Source organism: Helicoverpa armigera, chromosome 18 (genome assembly GCF_030705265.1).
Source record: "Helicoverpa armigera isolate CAAS_96S chromosome 18, ASM3070526v1, whole genome shotgun sequence".
Classification (NCBI taxonomy): domain Eukaryota; kingdom Metazoa; phylum Arthropoda; class Insecta; order Lepidoptera; family Noctuidae; genus Helicoverpa; species Helicoverpa armigera.
This window is the reverse complement of record NC_087137.1, coordinates 4,118,594-4,140,542: the sequence shown is the minus strand read 5'-3', so window position 1 is coordinate 4,140,542 and position 21,949 is coordinate 4,118,594. Positions and strand designations below refer to the sequence as shown.

At 37.7% G+C, this 21,949-nt stretch overlaps 3 protein-coding genes across 3 annotated transcripts; 2 read left to right on the top strand and 1 right to left on the bottom strand.

Annotated features, from left to right (window-relative positions):
- The first annotated feature begins 3,242 nt into the window (after positions 1-3,242).
- LOC110375385 (ATP-dependent DNA helicase PIF1) lies at positions 3,243-5,577 on the top strand. Its single transcript, XM_021333464.3, has 3 exons — positions 3,243-4,115; positions 4,201-4,364; positions 4,480-5,577. The coding sequence occupies exons 1-3, from the start codon at positions 3,365-3,367 to the stop codon at positions 5,473-5,475; spliced, it is 1,911 nt and encodes a 636-aa protein (XP_021189139.3). The 5' UTR covers positions 3,243-3,364; the 3' UTR covers positions 5,476-5,577.
- Positions 5,578-9,264: 3,687 nt separating this feature from the next.
- Brun (brunelleschi) lies at positions 9,265-19,311 on the bottom strand. Its single transcript, XM_021333451.3, has 17 exons — positions 18,913-19,311; positions 18,623-18,713; positions 17,487-17,711; positions 16,849-17,147; positions 16,388-16,558; positions 15,618-16,253; positions 15,291-15,455; positions 14,972-15,132; positions 14,369-14,606; positions 13,594-14,087; positions 13,095-13,402; positions 12,871-12,952; positions 12,671-12,795; positions 12,245-12,417; positions 10,766-10,963; positions 10,378-10,585; positions 9,265-10,063 (listed from the first exon to the last, which is right to left on the bottom strand). The coding sequence occupies exons 1-17, from the start codon at positions 19,100-19,102 to the stop codon at positions 9,829-9,831; spliced, it is 3,999 nt and encodes a 1,332-aa protein (XP_021189126.3). The 5' UTR covers positions 19,103-19,311; the 3' UTR covers positions 9,265-9,828.
- A 1,714-nt stretch (positions 19,312-21,025) lies between these two features.
- On the top strand, positions 21,026-21,927 carry Lsm7 (Like Sm 7). The gene is made up of 3 exons (XM_021333453.3): positions 21,026-21,185; positions 21,284-21,467; positions 21,718-21,927. The coding sequence occupies exons 1-3, from the start codon at positions 21,153-21,155 to the stop codon at positions 21,855-21,857; spliced, it is 357 nt and encodes a 118-aa protein (XP_021189128.1). The 5' UTR covers positions 21,026-21,152; the 3' UTR covers positions 21,858-21,927.
- Positions 21,928-21,949: the final 22 nt, after the last annotated feature.

The window sequence follows — 21,949 nt, the reverse complement described above, 5'->3', positions numbered from 1 at the left end:
GTTAAATAAAGTTAATCGATTTATCTATTTTCTCCACGGAGGACAAAATAAATATTCTATAGATCTCCAAAAACACAAATCTATCTCGAAGCTGAAGTGACTGGAACTTCGAAAGCAAATATGTATGAATGAAATGTATGTATGTGTTGCTATTCCATAAAATGTTATTTGCTCCGCGTGGAAAGGTGTTATAATAACAGACGCATTAGCTAAAACAATTTTCGTAATACAGTTCCGTTTACGACGTGGCCGTTTGTCGGCAGATGTGACGGGGACATTGCTAATTCTGGGTTATATGCGAGCGGCTTGTTTCCTGTATCGATTCCTTGTGCATGTCATGTCATGCTGTCAGCCGCGGACGAACTAAAAGCTGCCTATGTTTAATGTCTGTTTTATAGTTGTGAAATGATGCGCTGTACAGACAGGCTACGTTTCTGTATGGTCCATCATTTCCCTACATTACTTATACAGGCAGGTCAGGCAGGACAGGCCTTTGGTTAAATTCTTCCCAAATTATAATAATTCTTACAATGTTTTTTTTTAATTCGAACTCGACAAATATCATACCTACATGTTTGCAAATTTTTCTCTGAATTTGTCCCACCCAGACGGAAGTCCTACCTACTTTTGGTTTGGCCTAAGACCCCATGGACAGAATTGGACCGTAACATTTTAATTATTATGTATGAGAAATAGACCATAAAACTACTTTTTATCGGCATTTTATGGCTTACGTCAACTTATGACTACTAAAATACAAATAAAATTTTCTAATAACCATTCTTCTGAGAAAGTTGAATTTTCAATACGTAGGTAAGCATAAACTTTTATCATCATCTTTAACGAGACGGAGATGCCTTTTGGCTTTATTTCTATCAGCGGTAAATATTTTGAAATGATTGCGAAAATCATCATGTTTACTTTGAATTTTAATGGCGTTGATACGTTTAGTGGCGGCTTCCGTTGGCATTAAAGTATCGCCACTGTCTCAGTGTTCAGTACCACGCGATATCGACGCATCATTTTATTTTAATACGCATTATTTAGGGACCAAATCTATACTAAACATCCTTAATGACCAGCCACTTTTAAACCAGTAGGTAACTTGCGAAGCCGTTATAATAACTGCATATAATTTATTAACTACGCCATAAGATCAAGAACGTCTCAATATTTTCAGTAAAACGAAGACTCTTAGGTACTGTGCCAATAGGTTGATTTGGAACTTTGATTCTTATGAGCTAAGATTTAAGATCGCATAGTTAGCAACTGTGGAAAGTGAAGTGCAGTGTAATTCAGCGAAACTACAAAGAGATTGACTGATGACCTCATATCGCTTGGCATCGAGCAATGGTTAATGTCACAGTAGGCTTTTGAAATATAGCATGTGTAATGAAATTCTCTTGTCGGGCGGCGGCGGCGGGCGTCTGCTACGCGGTTGCGTCATGTCAGGCAGGATGAACCGATTTCTGCACAGTGGCCTCAATGTAGGTATATCAGTGGCGGATTTGCCAATGAATACAGTAGGCTGGAGGCATATTTTCTTTTTATTTTATAAGTACCGACAGTAAAAATACAGAATCCACATTGAATATATTCGTATAGTTGGATTGGGTTCTATAACAATGTGTGGGTACATAAATAAGTAAATGGACGGAAAATGCAATAATTCCTATTGGTATATTATATACCTAAACTAATTGGAATGTTATTTTTTTTTATTCTAACTAGAAAAGAAAATTGTGTCCATTGAATCGTTTTTCTTTTCTTATAGGAACTCTTGTTGCATACCCTCATGGAGAGTAGAGTAGGTACCTACCTAAGCAGCAGAAACAACTATAACAAGGTTTAATTTATTTCTTTTTAATCACGCTAAAGTACCTATATTATCTTATGGCATAGACTAATATTATGGTCAAATTTTAATCTAAGTTCAAGGTAGGTAGAAAATCATCAAAAACTTATGCTCTCCTCCCAGTATTCCGACTGTGGGTAGACTTCTGTCTCATTCCATTCCACTCTATGTCCTTTTCAGAGCAGCAGTAGGTAACTCTTAAAAAAAACCCTTCAGCACGTACCTACCCAGCCTATTCATTTTGATACCAAGATTATGAATGTAGATAAATGTTTTTTTTTAATGTCCGTATTTATTCAGATTGTGACTTGTTTACATAACTAACCTGTCAAGTATGAGGGCGCGGGTTCGATCCCAGGTCAGGCAAGTACCAATGCAACTTTTCTAAGTTTGTATGTACTTTCTAAGTATATCTTAGACACCATTGGCTGTGTTTCGGATGGCACGTTAAACTGTAGGTCCCGGCTGTCATTGAACATCCTTGGCAGTCGTTACGGGTAGTCAGAAGCCAGTAAGTCTGACACCAGTCTAACCAAGGGGTATCGGGTTGCCCGGGTAACTGGGTTGAGGAGGTCAGATAGGCAGTCGCTTCTTGTAAAGCACTGGTACTCAGCTGAATCCGGTTAGACTGGAAGCCGACCCCAACATAGTTGGGAAAAAGGCTCGGAGGATGATGACTTGTTTACATTACATTATCCAGTACCTAAATTGAATATTTTGTTTATCTTTCAAAATTATTTTACGATCGTCATTGACAGTTGTCTTGTTTAGCTAAATATAAAACGAATCAATTTAATGAGCACCACGGGTTTATCAAGTAAGGTAGGTATATTATATTGGTCTGCCTTCCTTTATGATAGTTTCGTGCATTATTATTAGAATATGAAAAATAATGCACGAAACTAATAAGATAATACATATACATAATGTATATTATTTACAAAACCGCTTTAAAAATCTTAATAAACTAACTGAAAAGACTGACACTAAATAGATGCTCTTGAAACATCTGAATATTCAACTTGATTCGGTTCGGTAATTCTTGTAGCGGTTTGCAATGCAATAGAATCGACATGCAGAGATTTAACTCTGCACGGAAGGCCAAAGTATTTTTGGAGAAAAAGTCAGTAGGTTCTTGGGAAGAAAAACGCAATAAACATTCTGCTTATAGTGGTAGTGGTACCACAATTTCTCCACTATGTAATTATAAATATAATTTGTCAAAAATACCAAAAAACATTTCACTTTCATTTAACTAAAGGTAGAGATTTAACTAGTTTTTTGTGTCTACTATATAAAAAGACAAGTACCCAAACTACCTTAATTTTTCTGAATGTTGGTACACTGCACTGCAGTGCAATGACACAATGACACTCTCTGTCAAAAGTTCAAATCAACTGTCATCTTACTGTCAGTGAAGTTTGTTTAGGAAGTTTTTCGTTACGCGCCTTTTGTTTTACTTGCATCAATAATATTAATTTATGTATTAAAAGCGCAGCAAATATTACAATGGAGGGTGGAGATTCGTTTTTAAGTTGTGCGGTGACTCTGGAATGGATTACTCAAGGTTCTGTGACAAGGAAAGTAAGCTATAAAACTGCTTCACTTCGATTGATACGAAATGAATTTCGTGAAATGTTTATGGAAATTACAAGTGAGAAACATGCAGCTATCAGACTAGCATTGAAAGGAATAAACGTGTTCAAAAAATTCATGGCAGAAGGCAAGGCTAGCGTTAAATTTCAAGATGCTGGTTGCACTTTGTTCATATCGAATGCACCGCCAACTAACCTCGTGGGCTTTTTGAGAACAATATTTATTAAAATGACTGGAGATAAAGAAAAAGGTGCCAACACGACACCTTCAAAACAAACTATGAGGTCTAAGCTATTGAGTGGGAAAGCTCAAGCTTTTGAAGAAATAAGTCCAATCACAGTAGCTGACGTTAATAATGCTAAGAAAAACATTCCTAAGTCTACTCTGACAACTCCTTCTCCTCCTTCAAAGAAGCGTAAAATGGAGGACGGAGCTCGCGGCCCTGCTCCTAAGAAGTTATACTCCCCATCACCACTGACCACTACAAGTTCATTGAATCCGGAGCAGCAGAGAGTGTTGGAGGCCTGCCTCGGAGGGAAAAACATATTTTTTACTGGATCTGCAGGGACAGGCAAGAGTTTTCTCCTGAAGAGAATTGTGGCAGCCTTACCACCAGATGTCACTGTACCTACTGCTTCAACTGGTGTAGCTGCTTGCCATGTTGGTATGTTACATTAAAATACTCCTATTCTGTACTGTTTTGTGCAATTTAAGCACTGTTCAAATGTTAATTAACTTATTGGTTTCAGGTGGTACAACTCTCCATGCGTTTGCTGGAATCGGAGATGGCAGCGGCACCTTAGAACATCTCTGTGAGAAAGCCATGAAGTTACCGTTAGTGGCACAGAAGTGGAGGAAATGTAAACATCTCATTATAGATGAAATATCCATGGTGGATGGAGGGTTTTTTGAGGTAAATCTAGTTTTTTGTATGTGTATGTGCGTACCTCATATTATTAGATATCAACTTTTCAATGTCATTTCAAACATATGCTCATTTCAATAAATACATTTTATTTTGTTTACAGAAATTGGAAGCAGTAGCAAGACATGTTAGGAAAAATGACAAACCCTTTGGTGGAATACAACTTATACTGTGTGGTGATTTTCTGCAGTTACCTCCTGTTGTCGATAAAGCCAAGACAGGCAAAAGATTTTGCTTCCAGTCGCCCTGCTGGGATAAATGTATAGAACTTTGTTTTGAACTGAAGCAAGTTCATAGACAAAAAGATTCTGAATTTATTTCCATTCTGAACAGTATTAGGATTGGTAGAGTTACCAAAGAAATTAGTGACCGCCTTACTGGAACATCAAGACAGAAAATTGAGAGTGATGGCATTTTGGCAACAAGGTTGTGTTCTCATACTAATGACTCCAAAATGATAAATGAATCCAAATTGAATGATTTAGATGGTGAAGAAAAACTCTTCTCTTCACAAGACAGTGATAATGCTACAAAACAACTTGACATGCAGACTATTGCTCCTGCAAAACTTCTGCTAAAAATAGGAGCTCAAGTGATGCTGCTAAAAAATATTAATGTAAATGCAGGCTTAGTAAACGGGGCTAGAGGGGTAGTCGTGAGATTTGAGGAAGGCTTCCCTGTCGTAAGATTTAAAAATAAAAAAGAGTATACAGCAAGAACTGAACGCTGGTTTGTAAAAAACTCCAATGGAACTTTGCTTTGTCGCAGACAAGTGCCTTTGAATCTGGCTTGGGCATTTTCTATACACAAATCTCAGGGTTTGACATTAGATTGTGTGGAAATGTCATTGTCCAAAATATTCGAGGCTGGCCAAGCCTATGTAGCCTTAAGCAGAGCCCAAAGTCTAGATACTCTCAGGGTTCTAGACTTTGATTCGCGTCACGTGTGGGCTGACCCAAACGTTTTAGAATTCTACCAAAGGTTTAGGCGACGTTTGCAACAAATGGAAATAATTCCCCTTGGAAGACCACTGACTGATAAGACAAATAAGAAATTAAAATTAAGAGAAATTTTGGAAAAACAATTGAGGCGTAAATAATAAGTAAATACAAAGTAGCGAAATGTTTATTTATTGTCAATACTTATAATTAATTTAATAAATAATCATGATCCTCTTACAAATGAGACTGAATGTATTCAATCACCATTGAATATATTTTAATTTATATTTAATTTTATTCATAACTGTGTATGTATATTTAATTTTCAAATAAAACCATTATTATTTTAAAATCTGTTTAATTTAGCTTAGTAAGTGAAAATAAATTGCTTAAATTAAAAAAAAAACACTATTAACAGTATTTGGTCATTACATTCTAGAAGAATAATTTATTCATGAGACTATCTGGATTCAACACATGTCAGGATTTCAATTTGTTCTTCAAGTGTGGCATGTTTCTCTTGAAGACATTTCACTACATACTTGAGAGACTCAATGGTTTGCTCATTCTCTAGTTTAGAAGTCTTGGCTGTCTCTGAATGATTCTGAAGGATTTCCACATGTTTCTTAGTTTGAACAACCAGATCCATGAGCCTGTTGTTTAAATTTTCTTGCTTTTTAATCATGAGCCAAAGAGCTGCTTCTTTCGGAGCCTCGGGGCGACATCTGAGGTCATCAGTAACATACAGGTCCAGGTCAGAGGGCTCCTTCAGTTTGCTCATGTTGGTCTTTATGTTGGCTGTTAGTTCAGCTTGACTGAGCTTGTTCAATAATCTGTCTACTCGGGATCTTGGCAACTCCACACCCTGGAAACAAATAGGAAATATAAATGAAAAGAACTTTCCCTGACACATGCTGAATACATATTTTAATATGACATTACATTGTATGAACTACATCACAGAATAAATACACAATAATGCTCTAAAGTTGTTCAAACCTAATGCTGCTTAGGTTTTAGCCCAGTGGTTCTTAACCTTTTTGACATGAGGGACCACTTTACTAAAGTTTGTCTTGCCGGGGACCACCTCATCGGTTTACCTAAATTAGCACTCATTTCTTTATTATGTATCAAAAAAAATATCTGAATTTTTAGGTCAGTTCTACTCAAAGCTAAACGCATGTCGGCAGTTGTGTGCAAATGCAATTAAAGAAAAACTTGCCTATGTAGTTTCCAATGCGCGAGCGAAGCGAGCGCGAAATTTTTATTGGTCTTAAACCAAATATTACGTAAAATGTAGCCCAAACGTACTTAACTTTTTATTTGTTGAGAAATGCAAAAATAAGGGCATATAGTTTCTGAATACGCGAGCGAAGCGAGCGCGAAAATTTATCGGACTTAAACCAAATATTACGTAGAATTTAGCCCAAACGTACTTAACTTTTTGTTTGTTGACAAATGCCAAAATATGTATAGTTTCTGAATACGCGAGCGAAGCGAGCGCGAAATTTTTATCGGCCTTCAACCAAATATTACGTAAAATTTAGCCCAAACGTACTTAACTTTTTGTTTGTTGACAAATGCAAAGGTAAGGGCATACGGTTTCTGAATACGCGAGCGAAGCGAGCGTGAAATTTTAATTATTTTTTGAGACTCAAAACCAAAATTACGTAAAATGTAGCCCAAACATACATTTTCATGAATGGGGGGACTAGGTACGACACACCCGATATATGTACGTCCATGCGAAAACCCCCGCTCGCAATTACAAGTCGATAAAAATTAAGTTAGATAACGTATAGCAACGTCGTCAAAGCTAAGCTTCGCGGACCACTTGGAATGCCTCCAGGGACCACCAGTGGTCCGCGGACCACCGGTTAAGAACCACTGTTTTAGCCTATGTACACACTGTAAGCTCCATGCAATGCACATAAACTGCTCAAAATGGAAAATAAATGACACAAATTATGTTGCAAATAACAATAGGTAAGGGTGGTTAACTAACTAGTTGACATACTAAGAACTATGTTTATTAGGTAACATTAATGACAAAAGTAAAGTTCACACTCATGAATAGTAAATGCTAACAGTGAGAGCATTTCTGTAAACTTACATATTGTGGCTCTGCCTCATACTTCCAAGGGACACGGGATATAAACCCAGTTTTTTTGTTTTTATTAGTCAACTCCTTTTTATCTTTTTGTGAATGTGATGGTTTCTCTTTGGTAGTTGTTTTGCTTGATGGTGTATTTACTGTGTCTACTTTCGAGTTTTTATTCTGTGACTAAACATATAAAATTATGCATAATATACAGGAATTAATTTAAAGCAGTGCACAAAAAAAACTGGTGAACCAGAAACGTTAACAGAACATATCTGCATCATCAGTAAAAAAAATTTTTTCATTATTTTGTCCGCCCTGAAATCAGCAAAATATGGATACCAACTATTCTTACGCGCTTGGAGCAGCACTAGCGTCAGTAAACCTGTTTCGCGTTGCCGCCGTGACTACTACGACGACTATGACCGTACAATCAGTTACAAAACAAATATCATTTGATATCAATAACTTTTCTTTTTCGTACTAAAGCACGACAAAATAAAAATATACGTATCTATAAAACTTATTTAAGTATAAGTTGACAAAGTTTGCGCACTGGATAAAATTCATTCCTGTAGATACTTATACTTAGGTACTAGAAACAGACCAGTGCCTACTTATAAATAATATGTGCATTGTATAATAACACAGAGGCTTCAGATTCTATGTTAATAATAATCTAAAAGTTAATAATAGTTACACTTACTTTGACTGGAGGCTTCGGCGCAATTCTTGGGAAAACAGGTGCAAAAATAGTTGGTACAGCATTTTCCTTCAGTTTTTTATTAGAATCAAAGCATTTGGATTCGAAATGTTTTGAGCATATCTGGCTCCTGTACCAGTCCAGCATAGTACACTTATTTTTTAAAACTCTCAGCCATCGTTTTCTCAATTCATTGCTTGATGGGCATCTGTAGAACAATACAGGGTTTGTGGGTATCCAGAACTACATTATTTACATTTTGTTTACATGATAAGTGATGTACTTAAATTGTATAGTGCTTGAGATATTTAAACTTACGAATGAAACGAAACTCCCGGCGGTTTATTCAGTATCGTTGTTCGGCAATTTTCAATGACGCAATGAGTCGCTGACACAGCCATCGGCATATCAGTGGATGATCTTGAGGTATTAATTCAAATAACTTCGAAGGTAATCGTTAATAGCACTGTTCTACCAAAAATAAAAACAGCGATTTGCGATGAAACTGTGATTTCTTCAAATTTCTTGAATACACACAAGTGACTTGAAGTGACGGAAGTGACAGATTATCAATTGACACTGACAGACATTACAATCTCTAATGGCAACTCAGCAGTGCTACCAACTCTTGTTGATATTATTTATGTTTGAAGAATAAAAAAATAAATAAGACATTAATTAATTATAATGATAACAATAGATTATATATAGAATATGAGCTCTTTAACAAAAAAATCTATTTGTAAATAAAAATGTGATCAATAAAATCAAGTCTGGCAGTTTAACTAAAACTTAAAGCGATGCTCTATGTTAATTTAAGAATACAATCTCTTTTATTTTTAATTCTAATGGCGATCTCGTATTTTTTTCGCAACTTGTTGCCAGTTTTGCGCTTTTAAGCAAAAAGTTCTTAAGTCGTGTTGGCTAATCATACAACCTGAACTGTTGCCTTTCTTCTTCCACACACAAACACCCACCCTAATAAAATTCTGAATTGCGCTTTTGTTGATGAGATTATGATCACTTCTTAGGTACTTCACTATTATAGGTAGTAGCTAACTTCGATAATGACGTTATTTTATTTGACGAGAACTGCAGCAAACACATATCTTGTACAAGTTGGATAGAAATAAAAGGGAGTCATGAAATAATAGAAAATTTATATTTTTTTGACAGTAAATGAGTTTTTTAAATAGAGAGTAATACATTCATAAATAAGTTTAAAGAGTTAACAGATACTATTAGACGTAGTTACTCTTAACTTGAGACTTGCTTAGGCTTTAGAAATGATTTTATTGCAATATCCAGCGACAGCAGATATAAGCCCGTTAGAGCAAGTATCAAATTAATATTAAACATTAAAGCTTTATTTATTAGCTTAACAAAATGTAATTATTTACCAAAGCTACATAATACTTTTTAGACTAACAGTTTCAGTTCGAAAAAGCTTTCGTAAGTTAGCACGATTAATTAAAAAAAAAGTCTAGCATGTATGCACCTATTACAATTTAGTTTAAGCAGTCCGGGTTGAGCAACTGTCGCTAATATATAGCAAAACATAATACTCTGCATTAAATAAGTTTTTAGTAAATGTACTTCACTATGTTTTATTGTACGACTATTTGGCGCAGTGGTGCAGTCGGATAAAATTAATATTCAATATTTCTTACGTCCGTAACTACGTCCAATAAATAATAACTGTTATATTTAATCAGTAACGCTTATAGCTACGGGTGGTATGAACCGCCAAATGTGACTAACTTCGCCGGCACACGGCTGTATAATGGATGGGTGATCAGTTTCCTTTATGAGGGGAACTTCGTCTAATATAGGTTCAGTTGTGGAGCACTGAATGTCGATCTTGTATTCGCCAGGGGTTAAGAACACCACGGTACATTCGTGGTATGCTTTCGCTGATTCTGGTAACGTTGTGAGTACCACTCTGTAAATGAAAGGAAGAGAAATTATTTTATAACATTGATTGGTAAGTTGATGTGTTGTTATAAGGCTGTTAGTGACCTTATCGGGCTTGCGTGACTTGATACATACATGCGTATTACGCGTATTGCGGTATAATGTCTAAAAATCAAGAACATCTTACAATTTCCACAAATACCCATATTTTACCCAATAATTCACAGGCAGAAATTATTTACGCATTTATAGTCAACATTTTTTGAATGAATAATAATTTATTCGAACAAGTTTTATATACAATACTCCACAATATGTGACGTCACAGTAAAGTATACATACTTATTATTCCCGGCGGTAGCGACGCGGTTGTCAAGCTTGTAGCTGAGCACTCCATTGTTATAATCCTGGTAGAACTGCACTGACAGACAGAGCTTGTGCAAAGGTCGCGACAGATGGTTCCACACAGCCACGCCGAGGGACAGACACTCGCCGGCAGTGCAGTTGTATTCCTCTTGCGGCTTTATGCATTGGCTGTTTACGCTTACTTCTGTTTAGGAAACGAGTTAGAAGAATATTAATAAGGACAGAAGTTGATGATGTGGACAAAGTAAATCTGGCTTTCATGGTAAAGACGCCATAAAACAAAGCTGCTACAATCATTAATCGATTTTGAACTTCATTTTTAAAGAATATGTTCATTGTATTGATTAGATAATATAATAGTTACCCCAATTCAAAGGCGACATCCGTACAATGTCCATCATGGCTTGCGACAAGGTGATGCCCTTCACGGAGGCTTTGCCCTGAGTGTCGGACTGCATGAGATGCCAGCGCAGTGCTGTGTTGTTCGTGATGTGCTCCGAACACATCAGCTCTAAGCTGTTTGTTGATGTGCCTGTGTTCGTTGACTTGGATTCTACGAGATCTGTGGATGTATGTAAAAGTTAGATGATGTTGAAGTCATAAAGGCAAAATCTAAGTTTTTTAGACAGAAAGAGATAAAAATAATAAAAAGTAAAAAGCGCAAGAAGGAAGCGTGTCTTCATTTTAAAAGGATGTCCTTTCGTAGTCGTCTTTTTACTCTCTACACATAATTTTATATTTGACTTGGAATTCTATTACATATTCTCTTTGCACGCTCAGGAGTGCTCAGTAGTGGCCTAATCACAGAGTCATACAAAGACGATATGCATGTACTTTGTTATCTATTTTATTTTTTTCATTTACACGACTTCAAAAAAGCAAAAAAAAACTATTTTTAGGTGCATCGGCCTAGAAGTCGGTGTCTAATGGATGTTACTAAGTTAATTTTGCCACCGACTTCTAGGCCGATGCACCTAAAAATAGTTTTTTTTTGCTTTTTAGTGTTTTGGGAAGTCGGTTTAATTTTTTTGTAAAAAAGTTTTTTATTTAAAGCTTTTCAGTGATACGAATAGTTGTCACTATCCATACAAGTGGGAAGTTCTCATGAATACAAAGAATATAAGTCCAAATACGAGGTATTTTACATATTCAGTTGTCGAGTTCCCTCGACTTTCTCTGGTCTCCATCATCAGGTCAGTCCCAAACCTTCACTGTTGCAAAGGTCTTGTCAATACAAATTATTTAAGCCCGAACACGAGGTAGTTTACATATTCAGTTGTCGAGTTCCCTCGACTTTCTCTGGTCGCCATCATCAGGTCAGCTCCAAACCTTCACTGTTGCAAAGGTCTTGTCAATACAAATAATTTAAGCCCAAACACGAGGTAGTTTACATATTCAGTTGTCGAGTTCCCTTGACCCTCTCTGGTTTCCATCATCAGATCAGCTCCAAATCTTCACTGTTGAATAGTGCTTTTAGGCGTACACCTGAGTGTCAAGTTTTTACCCTATGTATGCCTACAACTTTCGAAGGTTGCCCTCGATTTCTCAGGGTTTCCATCATCAAATCCTGACCTGATGACTATGGGACCAACTGGCAGCTATTCCGAGTCGAACAAAAAAAGAATCACGTAAATCGGTCTATAAACCTCGGAGTAATCGATGTACATACATAGAAAAAAAAAACATACCGGCCGAATTGATAACCTCCTCCTTTTTGGGAAGTCGGTTAAAAAGTCAATTACATAAACAGAATAGGTATATTCCATTTACACACAAGTACGGCTCCCCCGCTTTAATGAGATAAAACATTTGTACTCTACTACTGTATATTAATTAAAATTACCTTCATCAGTCGTCTTGCTAGGTGTAGTATTAAAAGGACAGCGGTCTAAAGGCACGGGCACACGACAGGACTCCTTGCTCTCAATGAGTATGTGTTTACTCGGCGCGTAGTGGAAGTCCATCTCCTCTGACGTCAGGTTAGTCACGTCCAGCACCAGGTACAGTTGTGATGGACTGGTTTTACATAAAATAATAATAATAATCAAGTATTTTTTGTTAGCAGAAGAATCGCAATAAAAACTGCAAAATAACGTTGAAATTTTATCCTCAAATGGTAGTTTATGACGTTTTTTAATGGTAACACTGACTAAAATAGTTGACACTTTATCTGGTGCTGCCAAAAAATAAATACACATTTTGTTGCCACTTGGGATGTAACCAAAGATTACATTATATGTAGCTTGATTACTTAATATGTTGTACGTACATTTCTGCTGGTAAAACATCCCAGTGAGTTATAGAAACGCTCGGCAGCAGTTCCAAATTGATCTGAAGCGTTGATTGACGGCAATGCATATCTTTGCCTTCACCGCCTGAATACCTGATTATTAACTGAAAAAACAACAATAAATTAATTAGGTTTAATTTGTATTTTATTTATAAATACATTAATGAGAAATATAATACCTGAGTTTCTATTTGGCGTCCTCTTGAAGGTGACATTACAGAAATGGGTGCAGACCAACTCGTTGTATGAGAGTTTGTTGATCTAAAACACAATATTATATAGAGTCAATACATGAAAATCTAAAACACAATATTATATAGAGTCAATACATGAAAACCTGGTCAAAGTAAAAACAACTTTAAATCACAAGCAACAAAGACTAATTTCCATGAATATAAATTACCTGAAACTTCCAGAAGTCCTATTAGGTATGAGTCCACTACTCAAAGACGTGTGTGGATTAGAGCTTTGTGTAGGCAATGAAGTCTGAGCATTTGGTACCGGGGACCCCACTCTTGAGGGGTAATTCGAGTTAAGGCTATTGGGGAACAAATTCTCCCCTCCAACTCCCCCCAGGTCGAGGAAATCTGCCTCGCCGTACAATTTAATGGCTATTGTAGCTGTGGCGTTTGGCGCGATGGGTAGGAGAGACTGTATGTCCTCGTTTGAATATTGGAACACTTTTGATTGGAGCTGGCTGTCCATGTTTGACTGGAAGAAAATATTTGAGGGTTAAATAACATAACTATTTAGATAAATATTTAGGTAAGGCTCTCCCGCAATAAATGGTTTTGTTGTGTTAAATATATTTAATCGTTCACCGTGATTGAGTAACAGACAGCAATCTCAATCTCTGACTATGTTAGTGAAATATACTAAGAGAAAAAAATCGAAGTTCTTACCTGTATAGCCAACTCAAGATGTTCAATCGGCACGTTACTCGTATTCGTAATATTGATCGAACAGTCCGTACTTTCGCCATTAAACAGGGATATATTCGTGGTGCTGCCAACATTTTCTATATTCAACCCGTTAGAGTTACCAGAGGGCGTTACAATCGTCTCTATAGTTATTGTAGGTAGACTTGGTATCACCTCAATGGTATACGAAGCGGGAAATTTATGCGGAGTAGGCATATTTTTCAGGCGACAATTAGACTTTACACCTAAGGTATGGGTTGAATATCCAAGTATTTGTAACTCGCCCACTTCCTTCGGTGTTCCGTGAAGGTTGACAGTTGTGGGCGAGTCGGGGGGAAGGATAATAGTTTCGGGTAGGGACTCGAATACTACGCCTGATGTTAGAAGCCTCATGTTTGATACTTTCAGTTCAAATGGCAGAGGATTTGTTAGCTTCATTTGGACCTCGCATATGTCGTCTTCTACCCAGAGGTATTCTGGAAAATGGAGTGAAATATTTATTTATTTATTTACTTACACATATTAGTGCAATGAAAACAAAATAATATTTCATATAAAAATGGGTATTTTGTGATTGTCTTGTAAACGGGAAGATAGATAGACTCATTCAATTCAAAAACATAAAAAACCCTTTGTTTATATGTGCACAAAAGTTAAAAGCTATGAGTAATAGAACAGGAAAGCGTCAGTCACACATATAAAACTCGGTTTAACGCTGCGTAACAGATTGCATATTAGAAAGCATCACCACTCTTACCCATTTTCCCCTCATCCTTCTTCGCATTCCTTTCCAAACTGCCAAAGTGTATCGGGGTAAATATGAAGGGTCCGTGTGTAGGCTTGGCTTGCCTCAGGTGCGGCGCCCGCGCCGGCGGCAGCGGCCTCGCGCTGAACCACGAGCATTGTGGCACGTGGGTGAGGTTCGCGGGGGGAATGACTTCCCCTGTCTCTAGCACTAGGGGGACTGGACCGCCTTCGCATTGGGCTGATAGCGCCTGGGGAATAAGGTCTTCTTTGTAACTTTGTACATGTTAAAATTGGTAGATGAGCGTTTGGCAATGAATTGAAAATATTTTTTCGGTACTATCCCTGACCTCCAGGAAAAGAATGAAAAATTGCAAAATTAAATTGAGCATTCTGAAGTTAATGTGTGACAAAAATAGGTTGGATTTCATTCAGAAATTCTTCAAAACAAGTTTTTTACAGGAGCCAAGGGGTTAATTTCGTTTTCACTTACATGTTGACGGACGTTCCCAATTTACTATGTATCTATTGATTTGTTTACATAATGGACTTCAAATTCCTAAATCTATTAAACAAACGAACTAGAATATTGGTCACGGCTAAATTTCAATATTACCTGCAACTGTATAGCGAGTTCTCGATGCTCCTGCCTGCTGAGATGCGGCCACATGGTCTGCAGGAGGAAGGTCATGTGTCTGGTGGCCAGCGCCGGGTGTCCCATGCGACGGGAGGCCACCACTAACTCTTGGAGCAACTGGATTTGTAGGGCCGGCCAACCTAGATGGAGGCAATTCGTATTGATGATATAATATTTTGTTGTTGTTGTGTTATTTTTAGGTTAAAGGGGCTGTCTTCAAATGGCTAAAAGAAGGTTAGAGTAATCCAAAAGGGAACTAAATAAACGCAAAGTGCCCCTAAAATAACAAATAACTCACCAACTTGATACTGTATAACATAGTTGGGGTCCAAGCTGAGCTTGTACCCTGGGAAGCTGTGCAGCATCAGGTAGTAGCACTTCTGCCAGTCGGGGCTCGGGTTGTTCGGGCTGACTTGGCGGGTCGCGGCTAAGCGCTGGCAGAAACCAGCCTTGCGGTGGAAACCTTAAGAGGAAATAACAATTATTTTAGAATAGTTCTTTAACGTTTGGTTTTAAACATTACTACTAACACCAGAAATATTTACACTCCTAGTGGCGCGAAAAATTTCTGTACGTGACAACGAAAAAGATGACAAAGTATTTTCTGGTCGTGTTATTGACTCACCAATCTCCTTATAAAGTTCCGCCAAGGTTTCGAACCGCTGTATCTTCTCTTGTTCACTCAGAGTCAAGTTAATAAATATGACGTTTTGCAGGAAACTGGACGCGTGCAAACTATTGGCTTGCTCCACAGCAATGCGGGCCGCTTTAAAACACGCTTCAGTTTCAATCACACCAGCATTCTTATATTTACTGTAGTCCATTATAGCTTCGCGGTATCTCTCTGCAATTTCTTCACCGTTCAGCAAATACTGATTGTTGATCTGAGAAGGGGGTTGCCGAGGAATAGAAGGGAGATCAGGGCCTAAGAAGGACTTGTGGCTTTGGTACTCAATATCGCTTGAAGACGCCAGAGATTCGGAGTCTGCATTATCAGTCTCTGACTGCCTAGAAGAAGTTTCGACACTGTCAGATGAAGTGGGGGTTAGTTCACTGGGTGGGTTGACTGGACTAGAAGTTTTCGATGTACGTAGTGGAGATGAAGTGAGTTTTAACTTTCTGAAGGCGTCTGACGTTGGTTGGAATAGGGATAGCTGTTTCGCCTTGTTGGGCGAGTTCTCTTGGAGACTCGCGTTTCTGTGTAGAGGGGTGGGATTGCGGAGGTTCGGGTATAGTAGTATTGCTGAGGCAGTACACAGGCCTGGAACAAACGAAGATATACTTTAAATGCATGATAGGCTTGCATTGCAGCCCTTCAGATAATTGTCAAAAAGAACACAGAAGTTAATGACTAAGTTGGTTAATGGTGACTTTAAAAAAAGGTTTGTGGTTTACCTTCTTTAGCTGCAGCCAACCAAAGCCAGTCAGTCTTCAATAGTTCAGCGGAGGAGTTGTACAAGCACAGACTTTCAGCCACCAAGCCGGCCTGCAACGTCAGATCTGCCAGGTTCTTTGTAACGCGGCCCATGCAACGCTTCTTATTGTTACGGGACTCCATGTCGAGACCTGGAGTTATAAATAGGGAGAAAAGATGATGGTTGGCAAAAAATATATATTTGCCAGTGCATAAAAAGTTAAAATGAACTCTGAATAACAATGAACTCTTTATAATTTTTTTTACATCTAGTATATGTAGTCCCGCATAGTACATATACCATACCATATAAGATATTGTAGGGAACAACAAAATTGCATTGCTGCTGCACTGAAGAAGAATTTTAGATATTTTATAGAGTATAATATGTTAAACTATTTTTTACAAGTTCTGAAAACAAGGAATATCACTGTATACTCACCAACAAAATCCTTCTTCTCAAACGGCGCTAACAGTAACGACACTTTCTCCAATTTCTCCTTAGACCTTTCCAACCTCTTGGACTCCACAACCCAGAACAGCGAGTTGATGAGATCAGCCACATTCTGTTCCAGGTCTGGTACCGGGTCATTCTCACCATGAAACATGGCATGAGTCTTGAAGTTTGAGGGTATTGTGAAGTTTTCTTCTTGAAGAGGATATGAGGAGTTTGAAGAAGTGGATTGGGGGAAGCTTTCTAAAGAGGATAGGCTGTCTGCCTGTTCACTGGGTATGGATGCTCTGCAATATGACAATAAATATGGCTAAATGTACAAGTGATAACTATCTAGAAACCACTATCTAGAAAGAAATGTATATGATGTATTATTCATCATAAACATTTTCATTTGAAGATATGTATTTGAGATTAATAGCTATAATGTACAAAATGACTGGTCATTAATCAACTGTATTAATAAATATTCAATTGTTCCAAATGCTTGTGCAGTAATTGACCAAATTAAAAATTATCTCTCAAACAATTTTTTTTTTAATTTCAAATAAGAAACGTCAGGCTAGTTTCACCTATATTTACTCTAGATAAATATATGTATTATGTATCTATTCAAAATACCTCACCTATCACTCATCCCATCTTTCAGAGGCCTTTCCTCTTCATAGTAGCTGTATGTCTCAGGTTCCTGTTCCGGTTTCTTCATATTGCTGACCGGCCCAAACATGAAGGCTCGGGAGTCAAAAAGGGTGTTCGAGTACTTCACTTTGAGTGACTCATGGACCCTACATACTTCATTCAACTCCACTTGATTGGTGAACTTACTCAGTGTTATGAGGCCTAGCAATCGCCTGAAAAAGTGGAAGTAAAAATTTAAGTAGCGGCTGGGAATAAAACTGACAATTATAACTATAATTACTATTAATTACTACTGGTAATTAAAGCGGCACTAATATGTGGAAATTGTGTAGGAACACTTCCTTCCTGTTATTTTATTTCATTCAATAAAAACTGTCTTATGTACAGACACTAGTACATCAAGCTAATAAAAGTATGTAAAATTTTGCCAATCAACACTGAACTTTACACATAGGAGATAAAGTTGAAAATCGATTTTAATTTAAATTGGTATATTATGGTAGCTTGAAGTTCTGGTGTATGTATAATCATGATTTGGCAATGGCTATTGACCCGAGGCATTAGTAGCTAGAGTAGGGCAAATGAATGATAATTATCATTCAGTAAGTAGGTCACATGAAACTTTATTTTGATTTCATAATTGTTTTCTTTTTCTGCCTTATAAGGTTGGTTAAAAATTATACAAAATAGTTTTTAATCCAGTAAATACTGATTTTATTATTCTACTCAATAAATTAAATGTAAAGTCATGTAACAGCTAATAAATCATTTTTATTATTTCCTAATTAAGCATATTAATTTCATAATGTTTACAAACAGTGTAAGCTCATTAGCAAATTAAGACATTAATATTTATAGCTGTTACCAACAATTTGCCCAACAGCAATTGGTGAAATTGGTTACCTAATTGGCCATTTTTTTATAAGCATACAGTAGGAAATTGATTAACACCTTTAATGTGTCATTGGTTGCAGTGGCAGTTATTCTTTATAGCAGGTTTTTTAAATATTAGATTTTGAAATTAGTACCTATGTATATGTTTTGTTTTTGATGAATGATGCCCATATTGTAAAGACAATAGAAAATTAATAAAATAAAAAACAAAAGGTGAAATGATAATTACCTGTGAGTTTGAAAGTCACCCCAATCATTGTTTTCCACTGGGTAGTCACGGACATATCTCACCCATATATCTCTTACTTGGCCAGTAGAATCTACAATCGAATGATTTATATGAATACTTTGTATTACATCGAAGACAATTTAATTACTCTGAGAATTTATGACAGCCAATGAGTAATGGCGTAAATTTCTCAATTACAAGTCTTTATTGGTATTCTTACTTTCATATAGTTAGTGATACAAATAATCTAATCTAAAAATAAACGGGCTTGAATGCCGTTAGACACTTACCAGTTACTTTAATATTATTGACCCTTTGTATTCTCTCCCAGAGCTTGTTGAAGTTCTTGAGCATGCCGCCGATGCCTTTGACGAGCACCAGCAGGCACGCATGGTGCTGGGCATGCTGCGAGTAGTCAGGGTGCGACATCACCGACTCGCCTGGCGCGTGAGACAGAATGTAGCTCACCGAAGAGCGCATTGATATCTCATTTGCTTATCAATCACGATATTTAAGTGGTCTTACTACAAATGCACTATCCATCGCCGATAAACAAAATGATCCACTATTATCTGTGTTTATTATCACGAATTATTTATTATTCTGTTGGATTTTTTAATTTGTTTACGTCGCGACTTTCCTAAACGGGAGGCGTATTTGACATTGACTGATTGACTGACAAATCTGACAATGTCAATATTTGTATTGGACTTTGACATTGTCAGACGACAGCTGCCTTTGACATACCGTTCGAAAACCGAAAACCGAAACATTGGTTGAAGTAGGATTTACAACCTGACAGCAAGAGGCAACGTTTGGTATCTAGATGATGGGACCCTGGGAGGCGATGTAGAGACCGTATTTCAGGATTTCATTCATTTAAAACATAAATTTCATTCCATTGGTTTAGAACTAAATTGTACAAAATGTGAATTATTTATTACTGACACGACTGACAGACAAATGACAATATCCAAATTTCAATCATTAGCACCACAGATTAAAATTATAGATAAACAGTCTCTCCGCCTCCTTGGGGCTCCCATCTTAGACCAATCTTTTTCTACATTTATTTCGGAAAAAATTGATAATTTCAACGATATTTCTGAACGCCTACAGAAAATATCAATGCATTCGGCCATCACAATTATTCGACACTGCTGTTTTGGTCCTAAATTTACACATTACCTCCGTTCTTCTCATCTCTTTAAACATAGCCACCTTTTAGACCCAATTGATAAAATTATCCGCCATACCCTCAGCTCCATTCTCAATGTGGCCCTGGACGACCGAGCCTGGCAACAAGCCACATTGCCCATCCGGATGGGAGGTCTCGGCGTCCGCAAAATTACCAGTATTAGTTTACCGGCATTCATATCCTCGGTTCACGGCACCGAGAAATTAACCAGGAATATTCTTACTCCAACACTGGCTGATTTCGAGGTGCCGTATTTAGCCGAGGCTATGGATGCATGGAAAATTACTTGCCCGAACGAAAATTTACCCAGCAACCCGTCTTCCCAAAGACAGTGGGATGAGCCGCTCTGCAGAGTAACCCGGAATAGTTTGATAGAAACGGCAATTACTCCTGCTGAGCGAGCGCGCCTACTGGCTGTGGGTAGATGGGAGTCGGGCTTTGGCTTCAGGCACTACCGTCGTCAAACATTGGCACCATGTTTGACGATACAACTTTCCGCCTCGCTACTTGTTTACGTATAGGAGCACCGTGCTGCTCCCCTCATCGCTGCCACTGTGGTGAGGCTGTCACCAGCCTCGGACACCACGGCCTGTCGTGCAGCCGCAGTGCGGGCCGTATTGCGCGGCATGCAAACATAAATGACATTATCCGTCGAGCTCTTGTTGCCGTCGGGGTACCAGCTGTATTAGAACCAAACGGCCTGGCACGCGACGACGGTAAGAGACCAGACGGCATGTCGTTATTCCCTTGGAAGATGGGTAGGCCTTTAGTATGGGACGCAACCTGTGTCGATACTCTTGCGCCATCACACCTTCCAAGTTCTGCGTGCTGTGCTGCTGCTGCCGCTGCGGCTGCGGAGAACCTCAAGCGGCGGAAATATAGTGGCCTTGTCGGAAACTATATTTTCGAACCGTTTGGGGTTGAAACCCTCGGGTCGTGGGGTCCGAATGCCCACATTCTATTTAAAGATCTTTCTAGGCGGCTGGTTGACGCTTCTCGTGACCAGAAGGCTGGCTATTACCTCGGACAAAGAATCAGCATGGCGATCCAACGAGGTAATGCTGCCAGCCTCTTGGGCACGCTCCCAGTTGACAGCGATGGGGACGAATTTTTTGACGCTTTTTAGTTGTTTGTTTTACTAGGATAGTTTTTGATTTTTATTGTAAATATGTATTGTAAATATTAATAACAAAATAAAAGAGGCAACTAGTTGCAATTTCTAAACGTATATCAACTAACCTCAAAGTTGTGTTTAATGTAGTATTGTTTTGAAACACCGAAATAATAGAATTTACTTTGAATACATCATTAGGCTAGCTAAAATATAGTACAATGGCTTCAAAGGAAGGAGGCGACAAAGGAAAGGTACAGTTTTTTTTTTATCTAATTGGCTTGAAATAATCTTATGGGTTGCAGTGCAGTGAAGTTCTCTAAGTAATGTTTTGAATTTTTCGAAATTCCAGTCTTCTCAGGGTGCGGGAGACAATAAAGAGAAGAGAAGGAAGGAGTCCATCCTAGATTTAAGTAAATACTTAGAGAAGAGCATTCGTGTAAAATTCGCTGGCGGTCGAGAGGCGGCGGGAATTCTGAAGGGATACGATCCTCTTTTGAATCTTGTATTGGACAATACTACAGAATTTCTAAGAGGTATTTAATCATTTTTATTTTTTCTGACCTTAGTTTTTGTTGCCTGTTATCACCCTTAATACCAGATACCCTTGCAATAATAAATGTATACAATATTAACCATAGATCTTATAGGCTTCCATTCGTCAGTATGTAATGTTTACTAGTCATCAAACTTATTCCACTCCAACCAACTTATTTCTAAGATTCACTGACAGAGTAAAGAGCTAAGTTACTTCTGTTGTTAAATTAAACCATCTTTTCATTACAGATCCTGATGACCCGTATAAACTATTGGATGATACCAGAGCACTAGGACTGGTGGTTTGCCGAGGAACTTCAGTTGTTCTAATATGTCCCATGGACGGCATGGAAGCCATACCTAACCCTTTCATCACCCAGGAAGGGTAAAACATTTAAATTAACTTGTCAATTTATGTTTAAGGTGTAATTATAAATTAAGTAAACAATATTAAAACAATTCCTTTTTTATTAAGACAAAA

What these genes read in the sequence shown, in the direction of transcription:
- Brun (XM_021333451.3), bottom strand. Translation starts at nt 19,102, where the DNA reads ATGCGCTCTTCGGTGAGCTACATTCTGTCTCACGCGCCAGGCGAGTCG. An exon ending in GGAACTTTATAAGGAGATTG is followed by an intron (nt 15,456 to 15,617) that starts GTGAGTCAATAA and finishes TTTCCTCTTAAG; the next exon opens with GTTTCCACCGCAAGGCTGGT. An exon ending in GCTACCGCCGGGAATAATAA is followed by an intron (nt 10,064 to 10,377) that starts GTATGTATACTT and finishes TTTCATTTACAG; the next exon opens with AGTGGTACTCACAACGTTAC.
- LOC110375385 (XM_021333464.3), top strand. Translation starts at nt 3,365, where the DNA reads ATGGAGGGTGGAGATTCGTTTTTAAGTTGTGCGGTGACTCTGGAATGG. An exon ending in TGTAGCTGCTTGCCATGTTG is followed by an intron (nt 4,116 to 4,200) that starts GTATGTTACATT and finishes TATTGGTTTCAG; the next exon opens with GTGGTACAACTCTCCATGCG. An exon ending in TGGATGGAGGGTTTTTTGAG is followed by an intron (nt 4,365 to 4,479) that starts GTAAATCTAGTT and finishes TTTTGTTTACAG; the next exon opens with AAATTGGAAGCAGTAGCAAG.
- Lsm7 (XM_021333453.3), top strand. Translation starts at nt 21,153, where the DNA reads ATGGCTTCAAAGGAAGGAGGCGACAAAGGAAAG. An exon ending in AAGGAGGCGACAAAGGAAAG is followed by an intron (nt 21,186 to 21,283) that starts GTACAGTTTTTT and finishes TCGAAATTCCAG; the next exon opens with TCTTCTCAGGGTGCGGGAGA. An exon ending in TACTACAGAATTTCTAAGAG is followed by an intron (nt 21,468 to 21,717) that starts GTATTTAATCAT and finishes TTTTCATTACAG; the next exon opens with ATCCTGATGACCCGTATAAA.